This window comes from Pelodiscus sinensis, chromosome 10 (genome assembly GCF_049634645.1).
Source record: "Pelodiscus sinensis isolate JC-2024 chromosome 10, ASM4963464v1, whole genome shotgun sequence".
NCBI lineage: Eukaryota > Metazoa > Chordata > Testudines > Trionychidae > Pelodiscus > Pelodiscus sinensis.
This window is the reverse complement of record NC_134720.1, coordinates 9124042-9151153: the sequence shown is the minus strand read 5'-3', so window position 1 is coordinate 9151153 and position 27112 is coordinate 9124042. Positions and strand designations below refer to the sequence as shown.

The window sequence follows — 27112 nt, the reverse complement described above, 5'->3', positions numbered from 1 at the left end:
TATATTTGTTGCTGTCTGATAGACCTGTCTTAAGTGTCACGGTTCCACAAGGGCACACCGGTGTCTCTAGTGAGGCAGCCAAGCGCTGGACCCTCTCTGAGTTCGGACGCTAAAAGCTGGTGTGGTGTCATTCTATCGACATACGGAGCCGTGGTAAAAGCGTGTTGACTGTGTGTGTGTGTGTGTGTGTGTGTGTGTGTGTGTGTGTGTGTGTGTGTAATAAATATATAGACATGAGTCCAGGTCGCTCCCGGGTAGAAAACTCCGTAACCCCATTGGGATGCATGTTGCGCAATTTCAGTAAATTTAAGGGTGATTTTGGGATTAAAATGACAAAGGATTATTTAATCAAGTTCTGTCAGCTAGAGTGGCCAACCTTTGGGATAGGCTGGCTAGATACAGAGTCTTTTAATGTAAATCTAGTTGCCTCTGTGCATAGTATTGTTACTCGAGATAGGCACTGAGATTAGTTCCCAAATATTAATTGTTGGTTGAATCACATGCAGAGGCGACCTGCGTGGCTGCTGAAGTGTAGTATAGGAGCTTGTAGAGTTATGATAGCAAAAACTAAGGCCACGGGAGGCAAGAGAGCGTGCCCCAAGGTTTTAAATGATTCTAGTAGTGAAGTTGATCTGACTCAAGGCAGGCGTAGAAAAACTCCCATGGTGGAGCAACATGAGGAGGGGAAGGAAGAAGGCGAAGCAAGCTACCTGTATGTAAGCCCCTCCTCACGAAGATTAGAGATAATATGCTGGAGCATGCCTTTGTAGTTTCATCTGCATGCCCAGTTGCCTAACTAGGGCGAGATATGCTAACTAAGCTGCAGGCTGAAATTTTCTTCCGTGGTGGTCGGATTGTAGTGCAGCTGCCGGTGAAACAGGGTTCTTCCCCTTTTAACACCCCGGTTTTAGGAGTACGCAAAGCAGATGGCACCTCGTATAGATTAGTGCGGGACCTGAAGGCTGTAAATAAGAAGGTTCTTGTGGATCACCTATGGTCCCAAATCCACACACCATTGTAACACAAGTTCTGGCAGATGCAAAGGTGTTCTCAGTGTTAGATTTAAAAGATGCTTTCTTCTCTATCCTTTTGCATAAAGACAGTTAGAAACTATTTGCCTTTGAGTGGGAGGACCCACATACCCATGACAAAACTCAGTTGTTGTGGACTGTGTTGCCCCAGGGTTTTGTATCAGCTCCCCCATGTCTTTGAGATCACATTGCAGAAAGACTTAGAAAACTAGAAAAGGGCAATGGAGTCCCTGTTGGATGCCCTAGGAAAAAGGGAGATATAAAGTCTCACAAGAAAAAGCCCCAGCCAAAGGTCACCTTCTTAGGCTATGAGATTAAAAAGAGAGTGCGAGCTTTGAGCAAGGATCGAATCCAAGCAACTTCAGGAAATTCTCAAGCCCTTCTTAGCAAATAGATAACGACAGCCTCTCCGGCTGGAATCGCAGGCAACCCAAGGATGTTTCACAACACATGAGTAGGGGCCGTCCAGAAAAAAAAAAAAAAAGTTAAAAACTTTCCCTCACACGCCGTTATAATTAGTTCGAGGGCGTGGGGGAAGGTAACTTAAAAGCCACCCTAATGTCAACCGGTAGACATTGGATGTAAAGATGTAATCACTAAAAGCTAAATCTGCCCTAACAAGGAGACACATAAATCTCCTTACAGAGCATGAGTAAGTGATCCACCCCAGAGTCAGCAGCATAAATCAACTGCTGCAGCCTGGATGTTATGAAAATCTTATACTGAAAAGAATTAGGAGGTGTGGGGGCTAATTGGAAAGCCCACTCTCCTTACCAAATTAATGCTAGACAATCTGTGTAATTAAGAAAAGTCATTTAGCAGGATCAAGACAGATCATAAGATAAAAAAAAAAGTCCGGTCTGCAATACAAGAGGGAAACTGAGCCATGCCACTGTTGGGGAGGGCTAGCAACTCTAAGGTAATTCAAGGGAGTGGAAGGTCACGAGTACCGATGAAGCGCTCTTGTTCTCAGAAAGTTGCAGCTCACTCGCACATGAAAGTGGTAAGGAACTAGCTGTAACCGGTTCCCCTAACAGATCTTAGGCAGTATTTTAAGTTATAATAGGCCACCCCGATGGGGGAGAAATGTTTTCTTGTCTTTCAGATCATCAGAAAGTGCTGGTGCCAGTTGAAGAAAAACAACAACAACAAAAAAACCATGGTTCTGTGTCATGACATAATAAGTTTGTGTTCTGTCCAAGTTTGTCTTGTATGTCGTAATTGTAATACGTATTGCAAATGATGTGTATAGAAAATTGTTTAGGCTGGGAGAATGTTAACAATGTCTCCACAGGTGAACAAAAAGAACTGGAAAGAAGCAAAGAGTGCATCACGTGAACAGAAGGATGGGAGATGGGTACTAGCCCCTTCCCACCAGACTGGTTTGGTTTTGCTTTAATGAATGGCCATTGCTAACTTGCCCTCATTTGGATATCATCAACCAGGACTTTAAGGACAAAATAGAACCTCCCAACTGTGCATCATGCCCTGAACAGGCCCCTGTCCCAGAACCAGGACAACTGTCACTGATCTTTACCTTGATGATGTTCCACACTGGTACAGACCAGCTGTGTGCTAGAACTGGCTAATCAAATTGGCAAATGCCTGAGTAGGCAATGACAAGGCTTAGCAGATACCATCGCAGATTGGTTTGAGCCTGGAAACTCTGTCAGCAACACTTATGTCATAGCCCAGAAATTGTATAAGAATCCAGGCTTGTAAATGCAGTAATATCCAGTGCCCGTGAAGGCCTACACACCAGCCAAGCTAATCAATTGATCCTAAATAGTTTGAAGGATCTGTCCAGCTCTGTGTCTACTTCACTAGACCTAACCTGATGTTTGGACTGGAGATTATCTCCCCTGTGCCTACCCATGGGAGTGGGGAAAGAAAGAATCCATGAGGACCCAAAGGCCCACCTGGACAGGGCATAGTACAACCATTCGTTTTTGGCCTCTCTGGGGATTCCTCACTCAGATCAGATCAGAATAGTAACCTCCCTGCCTGTACCAAAGCAGGGGCATATACATAAATAAGAAGCATTGTTTATTCTGAAGGTGTGGGAGCCTCCCTATACCCAGGGATTGTTGCACCCACTTTGATAAGGAAATTTTATGTATCTGCCCATTTAACATCATGACGAATCTGCCTAGGTTTGATGTGGTTGTCTCAGAGAAACAAATGAACATCGAGCTGGTCCAAATGAACGGTACCTACTGGTGTTTGACTACCCAGACTGATCACTCCATCCTGCCCCTCTATATATCCGTCTGTGTGCATAACAGTCCCTCATCAAGCGGCCTGACCGTCAATAGAATGTGGCTCTATCGCACTTCGGTAGTGGAGATAACCTCACATGAGATGCTGAGTGGCACGGCGGAAGTAAGTACCAGAGGAGGGTTTACTGGCCCTGCAGGCAAAGATCAAGAAGTTGGTGGCCAATGCCCAAAGATATATCGGGGCTGGCTGTCTGAGGTACGCACAGATGGGGAAACACCGTGGACCATGCCAAACACCTATCTCTGCAGCACTCAACCAGGCAGTAGAGGTCAAACCTATAATCATGGGCAGCGCCAGTAAGGCGACGAAATATCTTGGGAATGGATTTGAATAATGTTTGCCAAATTATGTGAGGAGTTTTGATTTTAACATTTATAATAATGTTAGTGCTGTACCGGCACTTCCAGAGTAAATTAAAACCCCTTAAATTGTTGTATTTAACCTAGTAGATTAAGAAGAACCCCAAAGTCAAGAGAAAAGAACTATAGGAGTAAGCTGAGGCAGTCCATGGTATCTTGCTGAGGACTGACAAACTCAAATCATTAAGTCAGCCTGAGAAGCATATGCTACAGCAGTTACTGTGACCCTGGTTCCCCTGGCAACCACATGCCAAAAAGGCCTCACTTTGATAAGGCCGGTGTCAAACAACCGCGCGGGATTGTTTTTACGGTTTGCTTCATTCCTAGGAAATAACCTTGGTTCTAAAAGAGCTAGCTGGCTTTTGGCTCAGAGAATACTCTTATGTCCATCAGCGAAAGACCACTCTAGAAAGACCTTTACCAAGTTTTGCTAACCACCAACACCGCTGTGAAGTACCAAGAACTGACTGTTGGCCAAGGCTTCTCACTGCAAAAAGATCCTTCCATCTCAAAATGATCCTACCCCGACTGCTGATAAGCCTCTCTCTTCTGGTCCTGCTTTCCCACCTGTTGGATACCAGAAGAACCAAAATAAAATATTACAGGGTGATGTGCTAGTAACCTCTCCCCTGCATGCAAAGAAAAAGAGGAAAACTCAGCTTCTAGGACACCGCCAAAGCCCAAAGATTTCTGACTACAAAGAGACTAAAACTGAAAATTAGTAAGAAGAACATGAACACGAATCTTATTGTGCTATGTTGGTACACATTCCTGTTTAGTTCTGTTTTGTTATGATAATGTTATGCTTATTGCCTTGTCTAGCACCATGTCTTATAGCTCTTGTACAGCGGACTGTGCAGTCAGTTGTAAAACGTGAAATGTACATTACCAGAATCTAGCAATGGCTGAAACAGATTAAGTATAATTCGAAGAAAGCATCTTGAGGAGGGAATTGTAGTAAAATATAGTAAAAACTATGTGTGCTTCTTCCCCCTTCCATTACTTAAGCTTGAAACAGCACATATCTAATTGCGCATGTTTTAGAAGCTGTAGTAAAAAGGGGAACTAGCTGTTTAGACCCATTTCTCAAGGACTGGATTATACGTATTACTTGAGTTAGGAAAATTTGCTAATTGCTATTGCTTAAGTAAGCTGTACTGGTGGTTGTTACTGAGTGGAATAGAGTTGAAATATGCTAACCAATAACGCTGCAACACGAAGCTAAGGTAACAAATCAAGACGTGCCAAGTTGGATAAGAAAGTTAAAGAAAGTATAAAAAAGGATGCTTAGCCAAAGCCCAGGGTCAGCTTTGCTTTGAGCAATAGCTCCTTGGCTGACCATTGCTTGCAAACAATAAAATGGAGTTGGACCCAGCCTGAAAGTGTGACTCTCTTCTGTGGGCAAATTAGACTGGCCTCCAGGGGATGAACCTTGCAATTTATGCAACAATAGAAAGGCCTATAATGAAGAAGACAGCTTCACTGAAAGATCTGGATGGCACTAGCATAGATAATAAAGGGAAACAACTGGATTGAGATGGTTTGAGCACTATGGAATGGTATACTCAAGTACTATAGTAGACTAATCTGTGTTAGCTGAATTTCCCGGGTTTGAAGTTATGACTTTGCAGGATGCCAAACCTACTCTAGAGGAACTTGAACAAAGCATCAAAAAGATTCCCAACCACAAAGCTTTAGTAGCTGAATTTACCTGCTAAAATCTATAAATGAGCAAATAAAGACTTGCTGAAACGATTGCACAAGGCATTGCTGCACTATTGGAAGGAAGAAACTGTTCTGCAAGATGCTAAGGTTGCTCTTTTCATCTAACTCTATCATAATAGAAGAAACAGAATGATTGTAATAACCACAGGGGTATATTTCTTCTTAATATCATGGGAAAAATCTTAAGACGTATATTTTTACCCAGACTTAAAATTTTAGCTGAGAGAATCTATTGTGAGAGCTTGTATGGCTTCTGCTTTGGGAAGGTACAAAATAGACATGGTTCTCTGTAAGACAGCTGTAGGAAAAGTGCAGAGAGAAGTCCATGACTTTTATAGATTTAACAAAAGCCTTTGATGTGGTTAGTTAGTTGGGGCTTTACTTTGTTCTGAAGAAACTTACGCAATGGAATCCTTACACTATGGAATGAAGACAATTGTAATGTAAGAAAACAAAAAGTCTGATTCATTTAACATCAATAAAGGAGTGAAGCAGGGCAGTATACTAGGGTCTACATGGTTTAATATTTCTCTTTCCTGCTTCCGCATACATTCTGTGACATTCAAGAGGGTGTCCATCTTAGCACTAACCATGACAGAGGTTTGTTTAACATTGCAAGGTTCAGAACTAAGATGAAGTTGAAGGAGATCCTCATGAGGGACCTGTTGTTTGTGGTGTTCATGCCCTTCAACATCTTATTACTATGTTCTGTGATTCATGAAAAATCTTTGGGTTATCAATAAGCTTGAAGCATCATGCACCAAGGCTCTTCAGAAACAGGTGACACCTTAGATAGTATTCATCAGGATGTTACTGACCAATTTTACCACCTCGGCTCTACTGTTACCAGCAATATGGACACCAGCTGCACTCACTAGTAGAACCAGGAAAACATCCAAGAACTGTGGTCTTTTGCAAGACAGAGCCTGGAACAATAACAAATTGTAAACTGAAGTGAAAAATCTATGTTTACAAAACATGTGTTTTATTCCCTCTTGTATGTGGCTCAGAAGCATGGACAACTGATGCCAAATATACCATAGGACTAAACAGCTTTCATATAGATGTTCACATAAAATTATTTGATGAACATAGAAAGACAGGGGGGACAAATGTGAAAGTGTTAAACATGCTGATATGTCATTCAATGGGAACACTGATTAGTAAGAAAGGACTCGGGAAGCTTGGATATGTCAAGTGAATGCCATATTACTGCATCCCATAGAGCGCACTGTACTCTGAAGCTCTCAAAGGGACAAGAAGGAGAAGCAGACCTCTGCACAGATTTTGGGTTGCTCACAAAGATCGTGTAGTATCTTTAGAATCTCTGTGTATGATTGGAAAGGAATGCAGAATGGTACTCTGGTTGCTGGTGTCATCTTGTAGAATGCAGTGTTGTAGGGTGGACTGGATCAAGCTTTGTGATGACCAGGGAGAGAGGAAGAAAGAATCTGCTGCTCGGATTCAGATCATTGCTAGTGAATGGATTTGACCTACTTGTGGACTGGACTGTCATGCATCGGACTCAGAGCCATCAAAGAAGTCATCAGCACATACACCATGTTCTGTAAAGGGCGATGGCGCCATTGATCTACTGAGAGATGCCAGTATACTGTAGGATAGAGTCGATGTCACTCAGTAAACGAATTCAAAGAACTGACATTATCCCTGATCTGACAAGTACATGCTTAAGTTCATCCCTGTTGAGCCCAGGACTTCCAAGAAGTACCTAGCTTATAAGCACCTGCTTAAATCCCTCTGGGTATGTCTACACTACCCTCCTAGTTCGAACTAGGCTTCCTAGTTCGAACTACCTACTTCGTGCCCCGTGTAGCCGCGCTGCATGGCGTTCGAACCAGTGGGGTTTTAAAAATGGTGGCTCCCCGCTTATGCAAATGAAGCCCGGAAAATTCAAATCCCGGGCTTCATTTGCAAGTGCGGTATGCCTACATTACCCCGCTTGTTCGAACTAGCGGGGTAGTGTAGACATACCCTTTGAGTGCAATGGGATTTAAAGATGTGTTTCAGGTTAAGCATGTGCCTAAATCCTGTGTTGAATAGGGATGGACTTCTGTATTAAATCCTTAATCACGTGCTCAGCTCTGGGACAACTCATGCACTTTAAAACTAAGCTCATGTTTATGTACTCTCCTGGTAAAACATGCTTGTATTTTGCTAGACTTGTTGTCTCCCTAAAATAGATTCTTTACTTTACCTTCAGTTAAGTTCAGTTCCTGCACTTTTTTTCTTAATTCTGCTAAGTCTGTCTCTTTTGGTACAATGCATGATAACTGACATTTGTACAATATTGCATGATCTTAGTCAATTTCTAATTCTGAATGTATTTATAATGCTATGGCATGAAGAAGATTTATAGATTTTATAACCTTTTAAATTGCACAACACTCTTCAGAGATTAACTGAAACTGGCAACATGGCTGTTGTAGTCATTTTTTAATGTGTTACTGTACTGTACAGCAGAGATGTCAGGAAAGAGAAGCTACATGATGTAGGAATGCACATAGACTATATCTCAGTCAGTAAATTGAGATTTTATTGCAGATTTCAGCACAATACACTTTTGAGGCTTGGCAGAACATTTGGCAAAGATACCTTCCTTTAATATCTGTACTGTACTCAATATATTTCACTCCATTAAACAAAGATTGGCTACAGATATACCTATACATATAACCATATATTCTGCTTAGCAAAGAAATAAAACATGATGTTTGGTCTCTGATTAGAGAAGGCAACAATTGAAATCTTAATATCTTAGGTTTTCTGTTCTTATTAAAATAACTGATTTTAAGTGTCTTAAGAAATGTATGAAATCAGTTCCATTTATTCTATTTGAATTAAATGTTTCCACCTGTACATATGTTTGATAAATTCAAGCACTACAGAGAAAGTACAAAACACATTGTTAATGCCAACTGCAAATCAAATGGCTATGGAGAAGATTAACACATTTCAGCCAAGTGTTGCTAGTCTGACTCAAGCACATAGAGCCCATTACCCATTCCCCCACATCATCATGGTTGCTTTATGTTTAGCTGACCCTCTAGGAGCAGGGGGGACCCACTAGTGGCACAGCATGAGACTGGCACAGCAGCACTCCTTTACTACCTTGCCTCCCTGTGATCAATATAGGGAGTGTGGTGGGTGAATGAGAAGGTAGAGAGGGCATTTCTGCACATTGACACCCCATGGGTGTTATAATGGCTTCTTGGGGCTGTTAGCAGCCTTAGTAATTTAGAACAGTCTTCCTTTGCCATCCTATCTGACTTTGGCTTTGTGCTGCTCAGTGCCGTTGAAAATATTTTCTCCAGTAAAGTTATATAAGGTGCACAAGGGTCTGTGTTGCCCTTTATGTGTATGTGTGGCTCCCACTGAAGCCATTGCCATATGCATAGGTATTGAGGGTATAGTAGACATCCCGAGCCTAATCTCACTCTAGCTAGTAAATTTACTCATTTACTGTAGGGTAAGTGAGAGCATAATCAGGCTCCTCACCATATGTGACATCTTTAAGCCATATATTTGTATACAGCTCAGGGTGGCAGTACCACAAAACTTCTACGTATGCATGGAAAGGGCTTTAGCCCAGTCAGGTAAAAGATCCATCATCTTGTGGAAACTGGGGGGCTGCTAGAAAGATCCCTTTGGGATGTTTCCTGAGGCATGACCCTGTGAGATATCGTTTCTATTTGTCTACATGTCTCGTGCAGCACTATCAGCTGTTGAGTTCTAGAACTGAACAGCACAAAATATCTGTCCTCACACAACCATTAAGAAATACAACAAATTGCTCATTACCCTGAAAAACAAAGACTTTCCACTTGTACTCCCTTCTGCGTGGTGCCCATGTAAAGCCATTTTTTCCTTTTGTATATTCATTCATTCCATATATGGATATGGTAGATTTCAAGTCCACAGAATTTTTTTAGCATGTTGTAATATTTTCTACATGTGTAATTGTTGTATTTTTTGTTTGAAACTATCTTAGGAGAAATTTCTTTAACCAGCAGCCTGGTGTTTTTAGAAATGCATTGACATATTTTTAATTGGGCCTATAGTTTGGGAAATCTCAAGATAGTTTTCCTCATTTGTTTTCTGATATAATCCTATGCATGTGCTTGATTACCTTTTCTTTCAAATAATTTTTACTTTTTTTCTTTGTTTCTCATTTCTTTTCTTCATTTGCCTGAAATCCTGCTTTCCCCCCACCCCCAACCTCTTCTGACTGATGCTTATTCTCCCCGGCATATTCCAGTTCTCTGCCACTGAAAGCTTCAAAGAATGACAAATCCAGAAGTTTGAAAAAAATCTCTCGGTAAGAATGAAAACAAGGTGACATATTTTGTTGTCTCTGTGTAGCTCATCCAAATTATAAGGCTCTTGAATAGAGAAACTTTAGAAATCAATAATGGTTTATGGCCACATTTGGAAGATACATATTTCCCATTAAAATGTAAAGAGTTTGATGTTGTAAGAAATGAAAATAGTAAAAATCAACATATAATTTTACACTTGTAAAGATACTTACTTTAAAATTTTGTATTTATGTATGTACGGTATAACCTGAACCTTTCAAGTACAATGAAGGACTTTTCAACTTTGGCAAAATAGGATAAAACAAACAGCAGACTATTAGAAGAGTGCACTTTGAGAGAACAGTGCTCTTTGGTAGACTGCAAGAACAACAAGAAGTCCTGTGGCACCTTATAGACTAACAGATATATTGGAGGATAAGCTTTCGTGGGCAAAGACCCACTTCGTCATGAAAGCTTATGCTCCAATATATCTGTTAGTCTATAAGGTGCCACAGGGCTTCTCATTGTTCTTTCAGATTCAGATGAATACAAATACCCCTGATGCTTGGTAGAGTGACCAGCCTTAAAGCTAGGCCTTTATGCAACTTTCAAACAATGGTGATCCTATCCGATCCTACAGGTTCACTACATACAGGCTGTCCCCGGGTTACGTACAAGATCGGGACTGTAGGTTTGTTCTTAAGTTGAAACTGTATGTAAGTCGGAACTGGCGTCAGCCGCTGCTGAAACTGATCAGTTTCAACAGCGGCTGAATCTGGACGCCAGTTCTGACTTACATACGGATTCAACTTAAGAAACCCAGGTGTCCCCAAGTCAGCTGCTGCTGAAACTGATCAGCGGCTGATTCCAGGAAGCCCGGGGCAGAGCAACTCTGCCTCCGGCTTCCTGTAGTCAGCCCTGGTCAGTTTCAGCAGCTGCTGACTTGGAGACTCCTGGGGCAGAGCAGCTGGGGTGCTGCTGGGTTGCTCCAGTAGCACCGCTCCTCGGCGCTACTGGAGCAACCCAGCAGCACCCCAGCTGCTCTGCCCCAGGCGTCCTGATTCAGCCACTGCTGAAACTGACCAGCAGCGGCTGAATCAGGACGCCTGGGGCAGAGCAGCTGGGGTGCTGCCGGGTTGGTACAGTAGCGCTGAGGAGCGGTACTGTGGGACCAACCTGGCAGCGCCCCAGCTGCTCTACCCCAGGTGTAGGCAAGAAAAGCCTGGTCTGCTGGGGGGGAGGGGGGGCACTAGCTGCACCTCCCCCCCCCCCCCCCCCGCAGACCAGGGAGACGCGGGTGGCGGGACCGCCCGCGTCCTCCACGGCTTTGCTCCATGTCCCTGGTCTGCTGACCAGGGAGACGGGGAGCAAAGCCTTGGAGCACGCCCACAGCGGGCTGTCCCGCTGTCCCGCTGCGGGCGTGCTCCGCGGCTTTGCTCCCGGTCTCCCTGCAGACCAGAGAGACAGGGAGCAGCTTTTCTCGCCCCGGAGGACGGGGGCGGCGGGACTGCAGTGCATCTGGGCATCCCGCCGCTCCAGTCCTCCGGGGTGAGAAAAGCCCCATTCGTAACTGCGGATCCGACATAAGTCGGATCCGCGTAACTCGGGGACTGCCTGTAATTAATTACTGCACCACACAAAGAGAAAATTTGGGAGAGGGAAGAAAGAGAGAGGTGGTGGTGCTCATTACATGCTTGTGAACCCTGAGTGACTGAATAGTTCTTCTAAAATGACATGAATGAGGTCCGTTCCCACTTTCCTTAGGACCGTGCAATGGCCTCATATTAAAAAGCTGCATTCATACTGGGATTTAACTGAGTGTTAGTTACCACATAGTAGCTAAAATTTGATGGTAAAATCTTTTTTACCATATGAAAACCAGGTTTAAGAAGGGTTAAAGGAAGAGGAATCCACTCTCCCAAACCCTTTGGCAGGAGTGGGTGTCCAGTGACTCTGCTATGTTGGCTACATCCTCCAGACTTGAGTATTGCTAACAGCCCCATTCGCAACAAATGGAACAAATATCCTGACAATTCCTCTGCAATGCTCCTCGCTATTTCCCCAAACCTCTCGCCCATGGAATGTCCCCTGCACAGCCTGCCCCATGGAACTATTCTGGCGCCATGGCCATTCTGTAGTGTGGTGTCGATTCCAAGGGAAAACAGGAATAGCAACAGAGCTATTAGACCATCAGAGCTCTAGTTTCAGTCTTTGTGCGTGACTTTGCATCGTGTCTAGAACAGTATCTTCAGAGCACCAAGGTATAGACATCCAAGGTACCAGTTTGAAGTACCTAAGGCCATAGAAATACTCCCCATAATCTCACTACGTTGGTGTTCTAAATACAGAGAAGGACTCTTGTGCCTGAGCTAGAGCTGTGGCCACTGTTTATTTTAGATGGGCACCTCAGTAAGACAGGTATAATCGTGTATTGGGATATCTGCTGGTGCCCCTGGGAAGGATTTTTTTCTCCATGCAACATCAGACAACAGGCTATTTGCACTTCCCAGGGTTTTGGTTTTCCCTCCAAAACATAAAGCACAGGGTGTTACTACAGGCAGGGAGCCAGACCTGATGAGAGGGAGCATCCTATGTCAGATCAACCTTACACGGATGGCAGTGGTGGGGTGGTGCTAACCCCCTCACCAACCAGGAGGTTGGCTTTTCTACATTTAAATTCTATGCTCAAGTCATCTAATGGAGCATTGCATGGTTGGCTGTGGGTAGCCTTCCCCATCCAGTATCAGTAATGACAACACACTTAATTAATTTCCCCCAGCTTGAGGTGGAGGTGAAAATATTGACTTCTAGTTACTGACAAAAAAGCATCTAGTTTAACAGAAGAACCTCCTGCTAATATATTATCTGTTGATACAAAAGCTTTAAATGAAGATTTTTTCAGTCATTGTGTCATGCATTGCTGCTCTTTGTTAACACTAATACAACACTTTTAAACCCAAATTCATCTGTTAATACAGTGGTAAAGGGGTGGAGGATACATCACCACCAGGAATACGTTTTAAACGAGAGCAAATTATCTTTGCTATTTTTTTTCTTTTTGAAAGGAATGCAGCCTTTTAATCTTACAGAACCCTGAACCAAAGATTTAACTTACCCGAGGAATTCATTGTTCCACTGTTAATTTCTTCTCTTCCTAATTTGTAGAGAGTTCATCAACTACATGAAACGATCCCGAACCTTTTATGCCTCTGTAGCAGAAAGGCTGTGCGATGGGGACTTGGTGATGCGTGACAGCTCGACTTGCTGGAATGGAGAGGATGTTGTGGAAAGGTAATTGTGAGAGTCAAATTTTGTGCTGAAAATAGCTATATTTGGGCACATAAAATTAGGCTTTCCAGCTCTTCTTGGTGCTTTAAAAAGTGTTGTATTAGAAATTATGTGTTATCTTGAAACGTCGTATCACTTTTTATACTATAAACAGTGTGATGACCTTTGTGGACCGTAAGTATCTGATCACTTTATTAAAGCCTATGGGTTTTATAAATAGTGTCATAAAAATCTCCATGAAAAATACATTTTGAATGATAGCGAATTATGCAGTGAACTGAAACACATCCAAAGAAGACTGAGTAACAATGATTTTGGGGACCCACCTTTCACAAATGGAAGTCCTACAGTAATTTGCCGACCCCATCATAGATCATACTTTCTGGGAGGATAATGGTCATACTTTTTAACAGTAAGTCGGTAACATTCTAGGTTCAGAAATACCAGATCATACTTTCTTGATATTGTTTTAACCTGCATACCACTAAAGTTTTTTTATGAGGGTAAGTTAGTTGCTTTGAGTTTTAAAAGTAAGAAGAAAGAGGGAAATGGTGCATCTGTGGTATGTAGTTCATTCTTAGTGTGCAGGCTCCTTTGTTTTATAAAAAAAAGGTGAGGGTAAAGAGCATGTACAGGCTGCACCTCTCTAATCAGGCACTCTGTGGTCTGGCAACATCCATGATCCAGCATCATTTTAGTTGGCCAGATGTCCAGTTATCATGGGTATAGCTGTTTCCCACGGTCCCATAGAGTCCTGGCTCTCAGTGGTATTTTGCTCTAATTTACCCCTAAATGTCTTCGAAGAGCCCAGTAAGCAGGGGAAGTGTGGTAATGCTGCTAGACAATATTGATCTCCCATGGATTGGCAAATTCTCTGGTTTGGCACCAGTCAGGTCCTGAGGGTCCCATACTAGAGTGGTTCTGCCTGTACCACATTTGTTGATTAGACCTCCAAGATATGTCTACATTGTAATAAAACACCCAGGAGTGGCTTGGGTCAGCAGTTCTGGACTTGCAGGGCTTGAGTTGCTGAGCTATAAAATGTCAGTGTAAGCATTCCGGCTCAGCATGGAGACTGAGCTCTGGGACCCTCTCTCTTCATAGGGCTCCAGAGTGCCAATATGTCTACACAGCAGTTTAACAGCCCAACAAGCCTTATTCTGCTGACACGGGCCAACAGCAGATATTTCACGGCAGCGTAGACATTCCCCTAGGGCAGTGGTCCCCAACCTGTGGAGGTTGCCGGGCGCCAGGGGGCGTGGCCGTTCGCCCACCGGGCGCCAGGGGGCGGGGGCGGGGCCCCCTCATAGCCGCGCGCCCCCCCCCCAAGCGCCACGCGCCCAGGGCCGGCGCCCCCTCCCCCCCAAGCTCCGTGCGCCCGGGGCCGGCGCCCCCCCCCCTCCTCCAAGCGCCGGGGGCCGGGGTCGGCGCCCTCCCCTCCTCCAAGCACCCGGGGCCGGGGCCAGCGCCCCCTCCCCCCCCAAGCACCGCGCACCCGGGGCCGCTGCCCCCCCGGGGCCGGCGCTCACCATGCGCCTGGAGCCGGCTCCGGCACTGTGCATGCGCCATGTGCCCAGGGCCAGCCCAGCCCCGAGCACGTGGCGGGCGCACACGAATGCCCCCGCGGGCGCCATGGCGCCCGCGGGCACCGTGTTGGGGACCACGGCCCTAGGGGTTAATGGATTGGAAGGGTAGGAATGGAATGGCAAGCAACTTTCAGTTGGATGCTCTATTTCCTTTAGTTTGGCTTCTTTTGTACAAACCTCCCCCTTCCAAGTGTGTGCTGCTTTGGCCTCTTAAACACCATGGCCCCATGTAGTGCTGTAAAAACCCCCATGATGCCTTGTTAGCAGACAACAATATTAATTTCCTAGATACAATAATTGTGACAGTTGCTGAAGATTGCACTGGTTTCTAGGGGAGGGTGGGTCGGTGACTTTTGTGCAGTCCACATAGAGGGTGTGAACACTTTACAGCTAATGATGGTCCAGATGAAGGCCCCACCCCTGCATATGTTGCACCTAGTCAGACTGCTGCGCCCCTGCAGACCTTGTTGAAGCCAGTCAGAAAAGCAATTCATCCATGTGCTTCACATTGCTGATTGGGGTTCACAGGCTCTGTTGTGCACCTGTGCTGGGGAGGCAGTGTGACTGTGCCCGAAATAGCAGTGGTCTTTGGCACTTCCTAGGAATGCAGCCACTTCATCACCCATGAAGAGAGCTCAGTGTCTGTCCCTTCTTGTGCTTTCCTAGTGCTGCTGGTCAGTGAGTGTGTGTGTGTTTTGAAGTACAAAGCCACTGTGAACTGTCTGCAGCAGTAGTTCTGTGTAGTTGTTGAGATCAGGAGCGTGGAAGGACCATACTTTGGCCAGTTGCTGCCTGTGTGCACAAAGGAGAGCTCTTGTATGCCATCTTCCCTCTTCGCCTTCCAGTCCATGTGGGGCTGAGTGTAAACTTGCCCTCACATTAGATGAAAAAATTCTCAAGCCAGGGGGAGCAAATAACCTGATTATTGCAGAGACCGGGGTGATTGAAAGCATAAAACCAGTTCTGTTTTGTGTACTCCCTGAGCTACGGAGCAAAACATTAACAGTTAAATGGTAAGTCTGAGTGTCACCATTGACCCGCTCTGACGGTTAACCCCCTGCATGCAGGTCTCAGAATGGTTCTCCTGCAGCAGAGATGCCATTTTGGGCTGCTGGCAAGAGGTGACTATGGGAACCAGGAAGGGCAGGCATCACAAGGGGTCACTGGGAGACCAGCCCCCTCTTAAAGGAGTTTGGAGCTGTAGTAAGCACCTCTGCCACACTTCAACCTCTGCCCCAGTCCACGGGGTCCCTCCTGCACCAAAACTCCCTCCTGGAGCCTGCACCCGCCCCCAAGCCGCCTCCTGCATCTCAAATCCTTCTTCCCTGGTGCCACCCAAGAACCTAAACTTCCAAGTGGAGCTTTCACCCTCTCTGCACCCAACTTCTCTTCCCCAACCTGGAGCCCTCTCCCACACCTCAAACCCCTCATTTCTGAGCCCATCTGGAACCCACTGCTCCACCCCAGAACCTGGACACCTCTGCACCCCACCCTCTGCTCCAGCTTGGTGAAAGTGAGTGAGAGTGGGGAAGTATGAACAACAGAGGAAGGGAGGAGCATGGAGCGAGTGGGGTCAGGGTCTCAGAGAAGGGGCAGGGCAGGGGTGGGACATGGGGCAAGTCAAGGGTGTTTGGTTTTGTACCATTAGAAAGCTGGCAACCCTAGCAACCTTAGTCCTTCCCCATCTGTCTAGGGCAAAGGGGGAGGGGAGACACGCCATCCTAGGAACAAAGGTCCTGCCTGACCTGGAGAGAGGGAGGCCTGCATATGAGACCTGAACCAGTTCACAGATGTCATTTGAATAGTTTACATGGTTGTCGTTTAAAGTGACATTGACATGCCTAGTCATAGGGACTGTGGAGCTCTGGTACGGTGAGCCCATGCCATGTTTCCTGTGAAGCCGAGATACTGCAACGTGACAAATGTGACCAGCTCAGTTACAGAACTCAGACAAGCTTCTCCCACTGAAAAATGGCTTGCTGTGGTCGTAAAGCTCCTGCCTGCCCTGCGCTCTGCTGGCATTTCTGTACACAAACGCTGCATGTTGATATTCTGCACCTTAATGCAGCATGTTCCATTGTCTAGAGCCTGCTGCAAGTCTTTGCTGAAATTGTTTATTTTTAATTCATTTATTCTTCCTCTAATTTACCAGAAAAATGAAACAAAACATCCTTTCCTATAGGTTCCTGGACATTCAGGATATTGCTTGTCTACATGTAACAATGCACGATGCATTCTTGTTACAGACCAAGACCACAACAGCTTCACAGAATAGTGTCTTTAAAGCCATTATTATGCAGAAGCTCAGTGGTCTGCAAGTGGAGGGAGGTCGTCACGCCCATTCAGAGAATGATGTTGGCTGAACAGTCCTCACTGGAACTCAAGCATTTCTATTTGTACATTTGCTTTCCAAGGAGCCAGCATAGAAGGGGTTTTGTGCCTTGGTTAGTCTGAGTCCTGCTAGGGGAGCACCACTGTGGTAAGGCCTCTGAAAGTGAGATAGATGAATAGTCAAGGAGCAGGCATAATGCCATGGATTGTTGAAGGGAATGTGCTCTACTGGCAGGTTAGATTGCTCTGAAGCTAGGCCACTGCTCAAAAGATGGGAAGGGAGCAGGCCAGTGCCCTGTCTAGTCCTCCTGGGACTTGAATGCTGTGGACTATATGAGATGGTCTCCTGCTTTCCAGCACTCCTGGAGCACTGGCGACAAAATGATGTTTCTTCTTCAAGTGGTTGTTCATGTCCATTCGAAGTAGGTGTGCGCGTCGCGTGCACCGCGTCTTCCGGAGCGTTTTCCCTAGCGGTACCCATAGCACCGGCGGGGCGCCCCCTGGAGTTGCGCTGCCATGGCGGGGCATGAGTACCCCTGCCAGCGCTGCCCCACCTCAGTTCCTTCTTACCGCCGTGTCGGTCGTTGGAGCAGCTCTCTCTCTAGCTGTTAGGCTTAGATAGTTAATGGTTCCCGTTTCTCACATTGTAAATAGTTTGTGTAGTTAGATAGTTAGGTTTTTTGTTTTTGTTCCTTCCCCCTTGGGGATAAGGAATGCCAGGGCCGCAAGGCTTCAAGGGGTGCGCTAACTGCGGGAAGTTTATGCCCAGGGGTGACCCACACGACAGCTGCCTTAAGTGTCTGGGTGAGGCTCATTTGGCAATTGCCTGCAAAATCTGCAAGTCTTTCAAGCCCGGTACAAGGAAAGAAAGAGTTTCCCACTTGAAGCTTCTCCTCATGGAGACGGTGCTTCAACCGGTACCGCCGGACCAGCCTGCGGTGCACAGCGCACCAGCTTCCACGTGCAAGGCCGCACACCGGCACTGGGCATCGATGTCAAGATCCCAGCACCGATCTCACTCTCTACCATCTAAGAGGGTGAAGAAGTCCCGAGGCAGGTCTCCATCTAAGAAGCCGACGTCTGCTGGATTCCGCACCGGCAGTTCACCGGTGTGTGTTTCCCCTCCGGTGCACCGTTGGCACCGACGGGGTCTAGTGAGCCCTGGTCGCCTGCCCTCTCATCGTCCGTCTACGCTGGACACCTTTGAAGCGGCGCAGGACCTAATAAGTCTTACAACCTCCCCGCTGTCGTCGGTCGACTCGGACGGGTCGAGGTCGCCCCCGGTGGAAGCTTGGAGGGCACTGCCGTTGCCCATGCATGGCCAGGGTCGGCATGCTATGGTGGATTATGCATCGGGACCAACCCCGGTGGGGTCGGCTCCCGCTACTACTACGGCACCCTTCACGATGCCTAATCGTCATTCTCAGGGAGCTTCAAGCCATGGCAGGTCGTTGCTCTCCAAGTTGCCAGAGCCCCTCTTGGCCGTACCGGTGCCATACCCCCATGGCCATGTGGCCTCCTAGGAGTCGGCGTCCGTCTCCGTGCTGTCATCGGCACCGGCATCGACCCAGTGGTCTACCCTGGTACCGGGCCTGGGCACCCTGGTACTGTTTCAGTCGAGCACGACTCACTCGGCATCGAGCCTGAGCACCTCGGTGCTGCATCTGCTGGCCACGCAATCAGCACCGCGCCTGAGCACCCCGGTGCCACAGCTGCTGGCCACACTATCGGCACTGGGCCTGAGCACCCCAGTACCGCAGCTTCAGTCGGCGCAATCGGCACCGGGCATGGGCACCCCGGTGCCACAGCTACACGCGATGCACCTGGCACCAGGCCTAGGCACCCCGGTGCCGCAACTCCAGGCATCGCAACCGATACCGAGCCTGAGCACCTCGGTGCCGCAGTTACTGGTGATGCAGCGGGCACTGTGCCTGGGCACCCTGGTGCCACAACTTCACGCGACGCACTCGGCACCAGGCCTAGGTACCCCGGTGCCACAAATGGTGCAACCGGCACCGAGCCTGAGCACCTCGGTGCCGCAAATGGCATTGCAAACAGCACCGGGCTTGGGTACCCCCGTGCCACAGTTACTGACGGTGCAACCGGCACTGGGCCTGGGCCCCCCCGGTGCCACAGCTGACTGCTCCAGCGCAGTTCACTGCACTGGGTCTGGGTCCCCCAGTGCCGCAGTTATCAGCGGCCCTTACGGCACCGGGCATGGGTCCCCCGGTACCTCAGACGGCACATCCTTGCCGCACCCATGAGGGCAAACCGGAGTCGATGGCCAAGTTTGCACTGCACTCCTCATCGGCTCTCCCTTGGCCAGAATCCGATTACTCTTCGGACTCGGACGCGGTGTCTGTGCGGTCAGGGTCTTCGGGAGCTTCCTCGACCCACAGGTCCAGATCCAGGCACCGGAGGGACCACAACCAGCAGATGTGGCCCCCTCATCCGCAGTGGCCTTTTTGGACTCTCTGGGCCTATCATCAGTGGCAGGGACAACCACCACCATCTATGGGGTCGGAGGCTTCAGGGCACCGTTCCCGCCCCTCTGCGTCCCTGTCTAGGGCGCCCTCCTCCGCCCTTCGAGTGCCGCAACAAGATCCTGCGGCACCGCAACCACCGGTACCGGAGACAGTTCCTCCGGAAGCTCAGACCGTCCAACCGGCCCCGCAGCTGGTCTCACGACTGCTCCCCTGTTGATTCAGGAGTCATCTTCGTCGTCCTCCCCCGATGAGGCACTGGCAGACCCAGCGCCTGGGCTACCATCAATGGATGCCAGAGCACATCAGGACCTCCTGCGGCGCATGGCTTCCAACCTGGCTGTTCCGGTTGATCCCATAATTGAGGATACTGATCCAATGGTAGACATCCTCACTGAGGACACCCCTGTGCGTTTCGCTCTACCGCTCAATAAAACAGTTTCAAAGATTACTAATGCCCTGTGGCAAACGCCAGCAACCCTGACTCCTACCCAAAAAGGGGTAGAAAGGCGTTATTTCGTCCCACAGTCGGGTCACAAGTTTCTTTACTTCCAGCCCATCCCGGGATCATTGGTCGTACAGGCCGTGGCCCAAAAAGAAAGGCTTCCCCAGCCCGGGCCTTCTCTGAAGGCAAGGGAGCCCAAGAAGCTGGACTTGTTGGGCCGCAAGGTCTACGCTACGGGTGCTCTGCAGCTCCGTATCGCTAACCAACAGGCGATGCTGAGCAGGTATGCTTTCAACACCTGGCAGGCAGTCGAAAAATTTAGAGACCGACTCCTGCCGGGAGTTTGCAGCTATGGCTTCCGAGGGTAAAGTCATCACACAAACTGCCCTCCAAGCGGCTGTGGACTCGGCAGCCCGCACCATGGCGGCGGGTGTTGTTATGCGCCGTGGAGCATGGCTCCACGTCTCGGGGATTCCCTCGGACGTGCAGCATACCATCCAGGACTTGCCCTTTGAAAGGAAGGCCTTGTTCTCAGAGCACACAGATTCCAGGCTCCATACCCTAAAGGACACGAGGTCAACTCTGAAGTCCTTAGGCATACACACGCCAGCCATGCAGCGGCGACAACTGCCGTTTAGGCAGCAGGGTAGAGCGCAGCCCCAGGTCCCCCCTGGGGATTTCTGGAGGTGCCGCTCCCGGGCCTCCGGTGGAAGTTCCGGGGCGGCTGCACACCCTCAAGGGCCTAGGGGTCGACATCGTCGCCCCAGGTCAGATCCCCAACGGGCAGGTCCCCACGACCCTTCCAATCAGGGTAAGCCTCAATTTTGACATGGTGTTCGAGAGTCCCGTACCAGTCTGCCACCCTGACCCCCCGTTTGGGGCCCGGCTTTCCTGTTTTGCCCAGGCATGGGCCCGAATAACATCAGATGCCTGGGTCCTGAACATTGTACATTCGGCTATTCTATCCCGTTCCTGGGCCCACCGCCTTCAAAACCCCCTACCCTGACCCTAATAAGGGACACCCCTCACGAACACATCCTATTTCAGGAAGTGGGGGCACTCCTCGAAAAAGGAGCAATAGAAAGGGTCCCCCCGCATCTGCGGGGCAAGGGGTTCTACTCCCATTATTTTGTCGTCCGAAAACCAAAAGGGGGAGTCCGTCCTATCCTGGACCTTCGACACTTAAACAAGGCGGTGGTAAAACACAAGTTCAGAATGGTGACTTTAGCCTCGGTCATCCCAGTGCTACAACTGGGCGACTGGTACGCGACTCTCGATCTAAAGGACGCCTACTTCCATGTGGCTATCAGGCCCGGTCACAGGAGGTTCCTCCAGTTTATGGTGGGCCGTTACCATTTTCAGTTTACGGTACTCCCCTTTGGGTTATGTACTGCACCAAGGGTATTCACAAAATGTATGGCTGTGGTTGCCGCCTTTCTGCGCAATCGAGGGGTACATGTGTTCCTGTACCTCGACGATTGGTTAATCCGAGGTCGCTCATACGAGCAGGTAGAAGCTCACGTATCACTCATAAGAGCTCTCTTCTTAAGGTTAGGGCTCATGATAAATGTTGAGAAGTCATCCCTGATCCCCTCCCAGAGCATAGAGTTTGTGGGAGCCCTCCTCGATGCGAAGGTGGAGGAGCGTTCCTGCCTCACAGCAGGTTCCTCTCCATAGTGGAGCTGATCTCGGAACTAACCCAGTCCCCCATCATGACTCCTCGGGTCTGCTCCAGGCTCCTGGGCCATATGGCGGCATGCACTTACACGGTGCGGCATGCCAGGATGAGGATGAGACCTCTGCAGGCGTGGTTGGCGAAGGCATTCTGCCAGTCCAAGGGTCTATGGGACTCCATAGTATCAGTGCCCTCGGACATTCTGGACTCCCTACTCTGGTGGACCCAGGAATCCGTGGTGCGCAGCGGGGTTCCCTTCAACACCCCTCCCCCCTCGCTGACGCTGGTCACCGATGCGTCCGACCTGGGATTGTGTGCACACCTCGGGTGCCACAGAACTCAGGGCCTCTGGTCCCCTCCCGAACAGTCCCTGCACATCAACGTCCGGGAACTGCGGGCGGTGAGGAGGGCCTGCGAAGCATTCCTGCCAAGGCTCTCCCACCACTCCATCCTGGTATGTATGGACAACACTGTAGCGGTTTTCTACCTCAACAAGCAGGGTGGGGCGCATTCGTCACCCCTATGCAAGGAGGCCCTGCGTCTATGGCATCTGTGTGTCACACACAATATCACGCCTCAGGCGGAATACCTTCCTGGGTGCAAAAACCTACTTGTAGACACACTGAGCAGATCCTTTGGAGCCCACGAGTGGTCACTCAAGAACTCTGTCCTCAGCCAGGTTTTGCGCAGGTGGGGCTATCCCCACCTAGACCTGTTTGCCTCAGTGCGCAATGCAAAGTGCAGGAACTACTGTTCCCTGCTGGGGCTGGGGGAATATTCCCTGGGGGATGCCCTGATGACCATGTGGCCAAAGGGCGTTCTCTATGCTTTTCCCCCATTTCCACTAATTTCCAGGGTATTGACCAGAGCGAGAACTTTCAGGTGCTCGATCATCCTCATAGCCCCCAGGTGGCCCAGGCAGTTCTGGTTCCCCATCCTGGTGGACATGCTGACCCAAGACCCTATAGCACTCCCTCCAGTTCGGGATCTGCTAACCCAACCTTGGGACGGGGGGGGTAATGGTTCACCCGGATCTCCGGTCTCTTCACCTAACGGCCTGGTTTATCCATGGTTGAACCAACCAGAAAGGGAATGTTCCCGAGAGGTACAGATGGTGCTCCTTAGCATCAGGGAGCCCTCTACTAGACGGTCGTATGCTGCCAAGTGGCGGCACTTGTCGTCTTGGGCGTCCCGGAGAGGAGTACAACCATCCTCGGCCCCTATTCCAACTATTCTCGACTATCTCTTTCAACTCCGTTCTTCTGGCCTGTCCTTTTCTTCTATTAAAGTCCATGTGGCATCTCTCTCCACCTTCCATGTTGGTACGGCGGGAGCCTCTCTTTTTTCTAACCAGGTGGTTAAAAGGTTTCTTACTGGTTTGGAGAAATGGTACCCCTTGGTGAGGGCTCCATTCCCTGAATGGAACCTCAACCTGGTCCTTCACAGGCTTATGTCCCTTCCTTTTGAGCCTTTGGCTACATGCTCGCTGAAGCACCTTTCATTGAAGGTTGCTTTCATAGTAGCCATTACATCTGCCAGAAGGGTATCAGAGTTAAGGGCGCTGACTATAGAGCCGCCCTATCTTGTCTTTTCACATGATAACGTAAGGCTACTGCCTCATCCAACCTTCCTTCCGAAGGTGGTTTCTCCTTTTCACCTATTTCAGGAGATTTATCTACCGGTGTTCTTCCCTAAACCTCACGCATCCCCTAAGGAGCGTGTTCTACACTCCCTGGATGCCAAGCGAGCGCTGGCTTTTTATATTGACCGAACCAAGCCCTTCCGTAAATCCCAACAATTGTTCGTTGCATTTGGGGATAAGGGGAAAGGTTCACCTATTTCTACGCAAAGGTTATCAAGATGGGTAGTGCAATGTATAGCAGAGTGTTATCAACTGGCTGGCAAAACCCCACTCAGGGTGAAGGCACACTCTACCAGGGCGCAGGCGTCCTCGGTAGCCTTTGGTGCCCAAGTACCTATCACAGAAGTTTGCAGAGCAGCCATCTGGTCTTCCCTCCACACGTTTGCAACACATTATGCGCTACCTCAACAGGCCAGGGAGGATGCAAGGGTGGGCTCTGCAGTCTTCAAATCTGTGATGTAAATATGCAAATATGTAGATCTGGTTGTCTTTGTTCTGGGTTGGTGACTTGTCACTGTTTAATTGTTCAAATAAATCTGTTTATTGTTCACCTTCCTTTATGACTCTGGTGCTATGACTGTTCCGACCCCTACTCCTTGGGGTTAGCTTGGTAGTCACCTACTTCGAACGGACATGAGCAACCACTCGAAGAAGAAAAGAATGGTTACTTACCTGTAACTGTTGTTCTTCGAGATGTGTTGCTCATGTCCATTTGACTCCCACCCTACCTCCCCTTCGTCGGAATATCCAGCAAGAAGGAACTGAGGTGGGGCAGCGCCGGCAGGGATACTTATGCCCCGCCATGGCGGCGCCAATCCAAGGGGCGCCCCGCCGGCGCTACGGGTACCGCTAGGGAAAACACTCCGGAAGACGTGGTGCACGCGGTGCGCACACCTACTTCGAATGGACATGAGCAACACATCTCGAAGAACAACAGTTACAGGTAAGTAACCATTCTTTTCTCTTTTCAGAAGCCCAGTCCAGCCCTCCACTCTCATTGGAGGAGCATGCAGTCTAGCTACAGGGTTGCAGAGGGCATTCTTGGCAGGCAGGCATCAACAAAAGAGCAGCCGAAAACCTATTTAAAGTTACGCCAGCTTCTGACATCCCTGACAGGTCATAATGGGAGTCAGTGGGCAGGGGAGAGTAGGGAAACTCTAGAAATGCCTCCAACCATGTTTTCTGTTCCAGCAGCTGGGAGAGGGAAAGTGCTGGGCAGATTGGCTCCTGTGCCGCTAGGTTATCCCTGAAAACCAGAAGTGCTGGTGTCTGCCTGGGATGGAAGCTGCAAGGGGCACAGCACTGCCTTTAGGCTTTTATTTTGAAACCTTAACTTCATGGGCAGTATAAAAGGGAAGGGAATGTGTTGCCTCTCCTGGGACTTAGTGCCCAACCTTTCAGCTCTTCCTATCCCTGTTCTGACCCTTCCTGCAGCCAGCTAAGTCTCAGATCTAGTAACTTAAAAGTGAAAAGCCTTCCATCATGCCAGACCGATTAGCAGAACATTTATACTGTTAGAGAGCCATTCAAGTGGCAATGAAACCATTTAACAGGCATTTGCCATCTTCCACATATATACTGCCAGTTTCTGAATGTATTGACAAACAGTTGTGCATTACTGTACTATTTACTCAGAACATATTAATTTACAGGACCTTAGTTTAAAATTTGCTTTCAAATATTTCCTTAAGGTGCTGCTAAAGATTATAAAAATCTCATATCTAAAAAATCCTTGCATAGACCTTTAGGTGCACAAAGTGAGTATTCCTCTTTTGCCTTAAATGCGTGGCTCTTCAAACATATCTTTAAATAAATCCCTCAAAAGAATACCAGTATCTAAAATACACACTTTAATTTTAATTACTATAGCACAAAAACTTATTTCCAAGTTCTCCTGTGTTTTCTAACTATCTCTGTAAATTTAATCTTTCTCCCTTCAACCCTTACCTCAAGGGACAACACCCCTTTACTTCCAGAAAGTTTCCATTTCTTACTATTTGATTATCTATTTTTAAGAGAACCCTTCACCAAAATCAGTACTTTAATAAGATATGAAATTATTTTTCATGCCTAAAATCTTTGGAAACATATTTTTAAAGTTAGTGAAATTTCATAAACATGTCTATCGTTAGAGAGATCAAAGTAAATTAGTGTTCCCTTTTTCTAACAACAGTGAACATTGTTATGAACACCCTAAATCTCTGTGACTGATTAATTTGTTTTAGTGAGTTAAGTATGTAGTAATCTGGAAGGCTTAAGTAAAATCAGCTTAGAAATATTAAGAAAATGTAAAGAAAAGAAGCATCATGTATTTAATAATATTTAATGTTGTATATAGCAAGATAGCTGACTTTCCCTAACTGCAAATAAATCTCTGGGTATAACAAAAAACCTGTGACTGACATTTTTTATTCCCAAATTTAGTGCTTTTAATTAGATACCTTCTGCAATTCCAATCTTCACCATCTGGCATGAAGAGGAAAACATGCTCCATTTTCTTTAGAAAGAAAATGCAGAAGAGTGGGGGCTTTTTCCAAATACCACTGGCTTCCTTTGGGTTTGTAGAGGGTGAGAAGAGAGTGGGAGAGAAGAGAAAGAGGGAGACGAGGGAGGAGATCGGGCATGGAGCAGAGTAGAGTGATGTATGGGCAGAATCATAGGCAGAAGACGTGGGCTGGGGAGTTTGCCTCCCCAAGAGTCAGTGTCACCAACTGCCCATGCTTGGCTTTAAACCCAAGTGAAATGCATCAGGTGAAAAAAAGTTCTTGAATAAGCTTCTCTGGTTCCTCAGGTGCTAGCAACCAATTAAAGACTTTGTCCTGAGATTCAGAGTTGGAGATTTTGGTTTTTTTGCATTAGCCATTCCTTAGACATTTCTAGAAATATGTGACTCTGCACACACAAGTGCCATCAAGATCCTGTTTTTTAAAGGATTCCGCTACCACTTTCATCCTCTAATTAGCAAGTGCTCTACAGCTGTAGTTCTAGGAATTGCCCAAAGACCTCACAAGGGCACTTAAGAAAGAAAGAAAGAAAGAAAGAAAGAAAGAAAGAAAGAAAGAAAGAAAGAAAGAAAGAAAGAAAGAAAGAAAGAAAGAAAGAAAGAAAGAAAGAAAGAAAGAAAGAAAGAAAGAAAGAAAGAAAGAAAGAGGGGAGCCCATATATAGATATCATCTGGCATGGAAACAGGCAGGGAGCTATGTCGTGTGAAAGTATATTTTTGTTAACTGACAAGGAGATGAAAAACCAGTTATTTTAGTTTCTCACACCTTGCCCTAGCCCAGAGAAGTTAGTGCTGTAGAGTGCTCTCTCTGTGGGACTCTTTCCGATGTCATTTCTGGTGCTCTGCATGTGATGACTTTGAAGTATAAGATAACATCTAGTCTAGGGATAGAAGAAGGCCTTAGAGTCTAGCTCTATCCAGTACTGTTATTGACAAAATGTGTTTCAGGGCATTATAACTCAAGCAGGTAAAAAAATTTCTAGCTGAATGTTTTTTTCCATCGGAAAATGCCAATCCATTGAAATCAAAACATTCAGTAGGAATGTGCGGATTTTGACAAAATTATGTTATGAACTGTGTATTATTTTATAGTATAGAAATAACATTACATTGTTTGAAAACATCACATTGTTTCAAAATGTTTAGTCAAAACAATATGACTCAGTTGATCTGAAACAATTTGAGGGTTTTTTGACATTTCATTTCAGTAGAAATTTCAAAATGAGATATCTATTTTGGTCCAGTCTGGAACAACAACAAATGTTGACCTCATCATGTTTCCCATGAAGCGGAGCTTCCACTTCCCCAACAGCTGTATCTATAACACTATGCGTAAATAGCTTCAGCTTAATTGAATAAAAAAGATGGTATCTGAAGATAACTTGGAAATTTAGTATTTGAGGAGCTACTTGTATGACAAGTGATTTGCATGTAAATTAATCTCAGAA

General features: G+C 47.2%; 1 protein-coding gene across 5 annotated transcripts in view; it reads left to right on the top strand.

The window, feature by feature from the left end:
* LOC102447587 (glypican-5-like) overlaps positions 1–27112 on the top strand; it is a 741836-nt gene that overhangs the window by 252454 nt on the left and 462270 nt on the right. For 3 of the 5 annotated variants that reach the window (XM_075937487.1, XM_006125190.3, XM_075937484.1), the window contains exons 5-6: positions 9672–9731; positions 12877–13002. The exons of 1 other annotated variant lie outside the window; for it this stretch is intronic. In XM_075937487.1, the coding sequence (XP_075793602.1) occupies positions 9672–9731; positions 12877–13002 (186 nt within the window). The remainder of the gene's footprint in view (positions 1–9671; positions 9732–12876; positions 13003–27112) is intronic. One more of the 5 variants, XM_075937485.1, reaches the window with a different exon arrangement.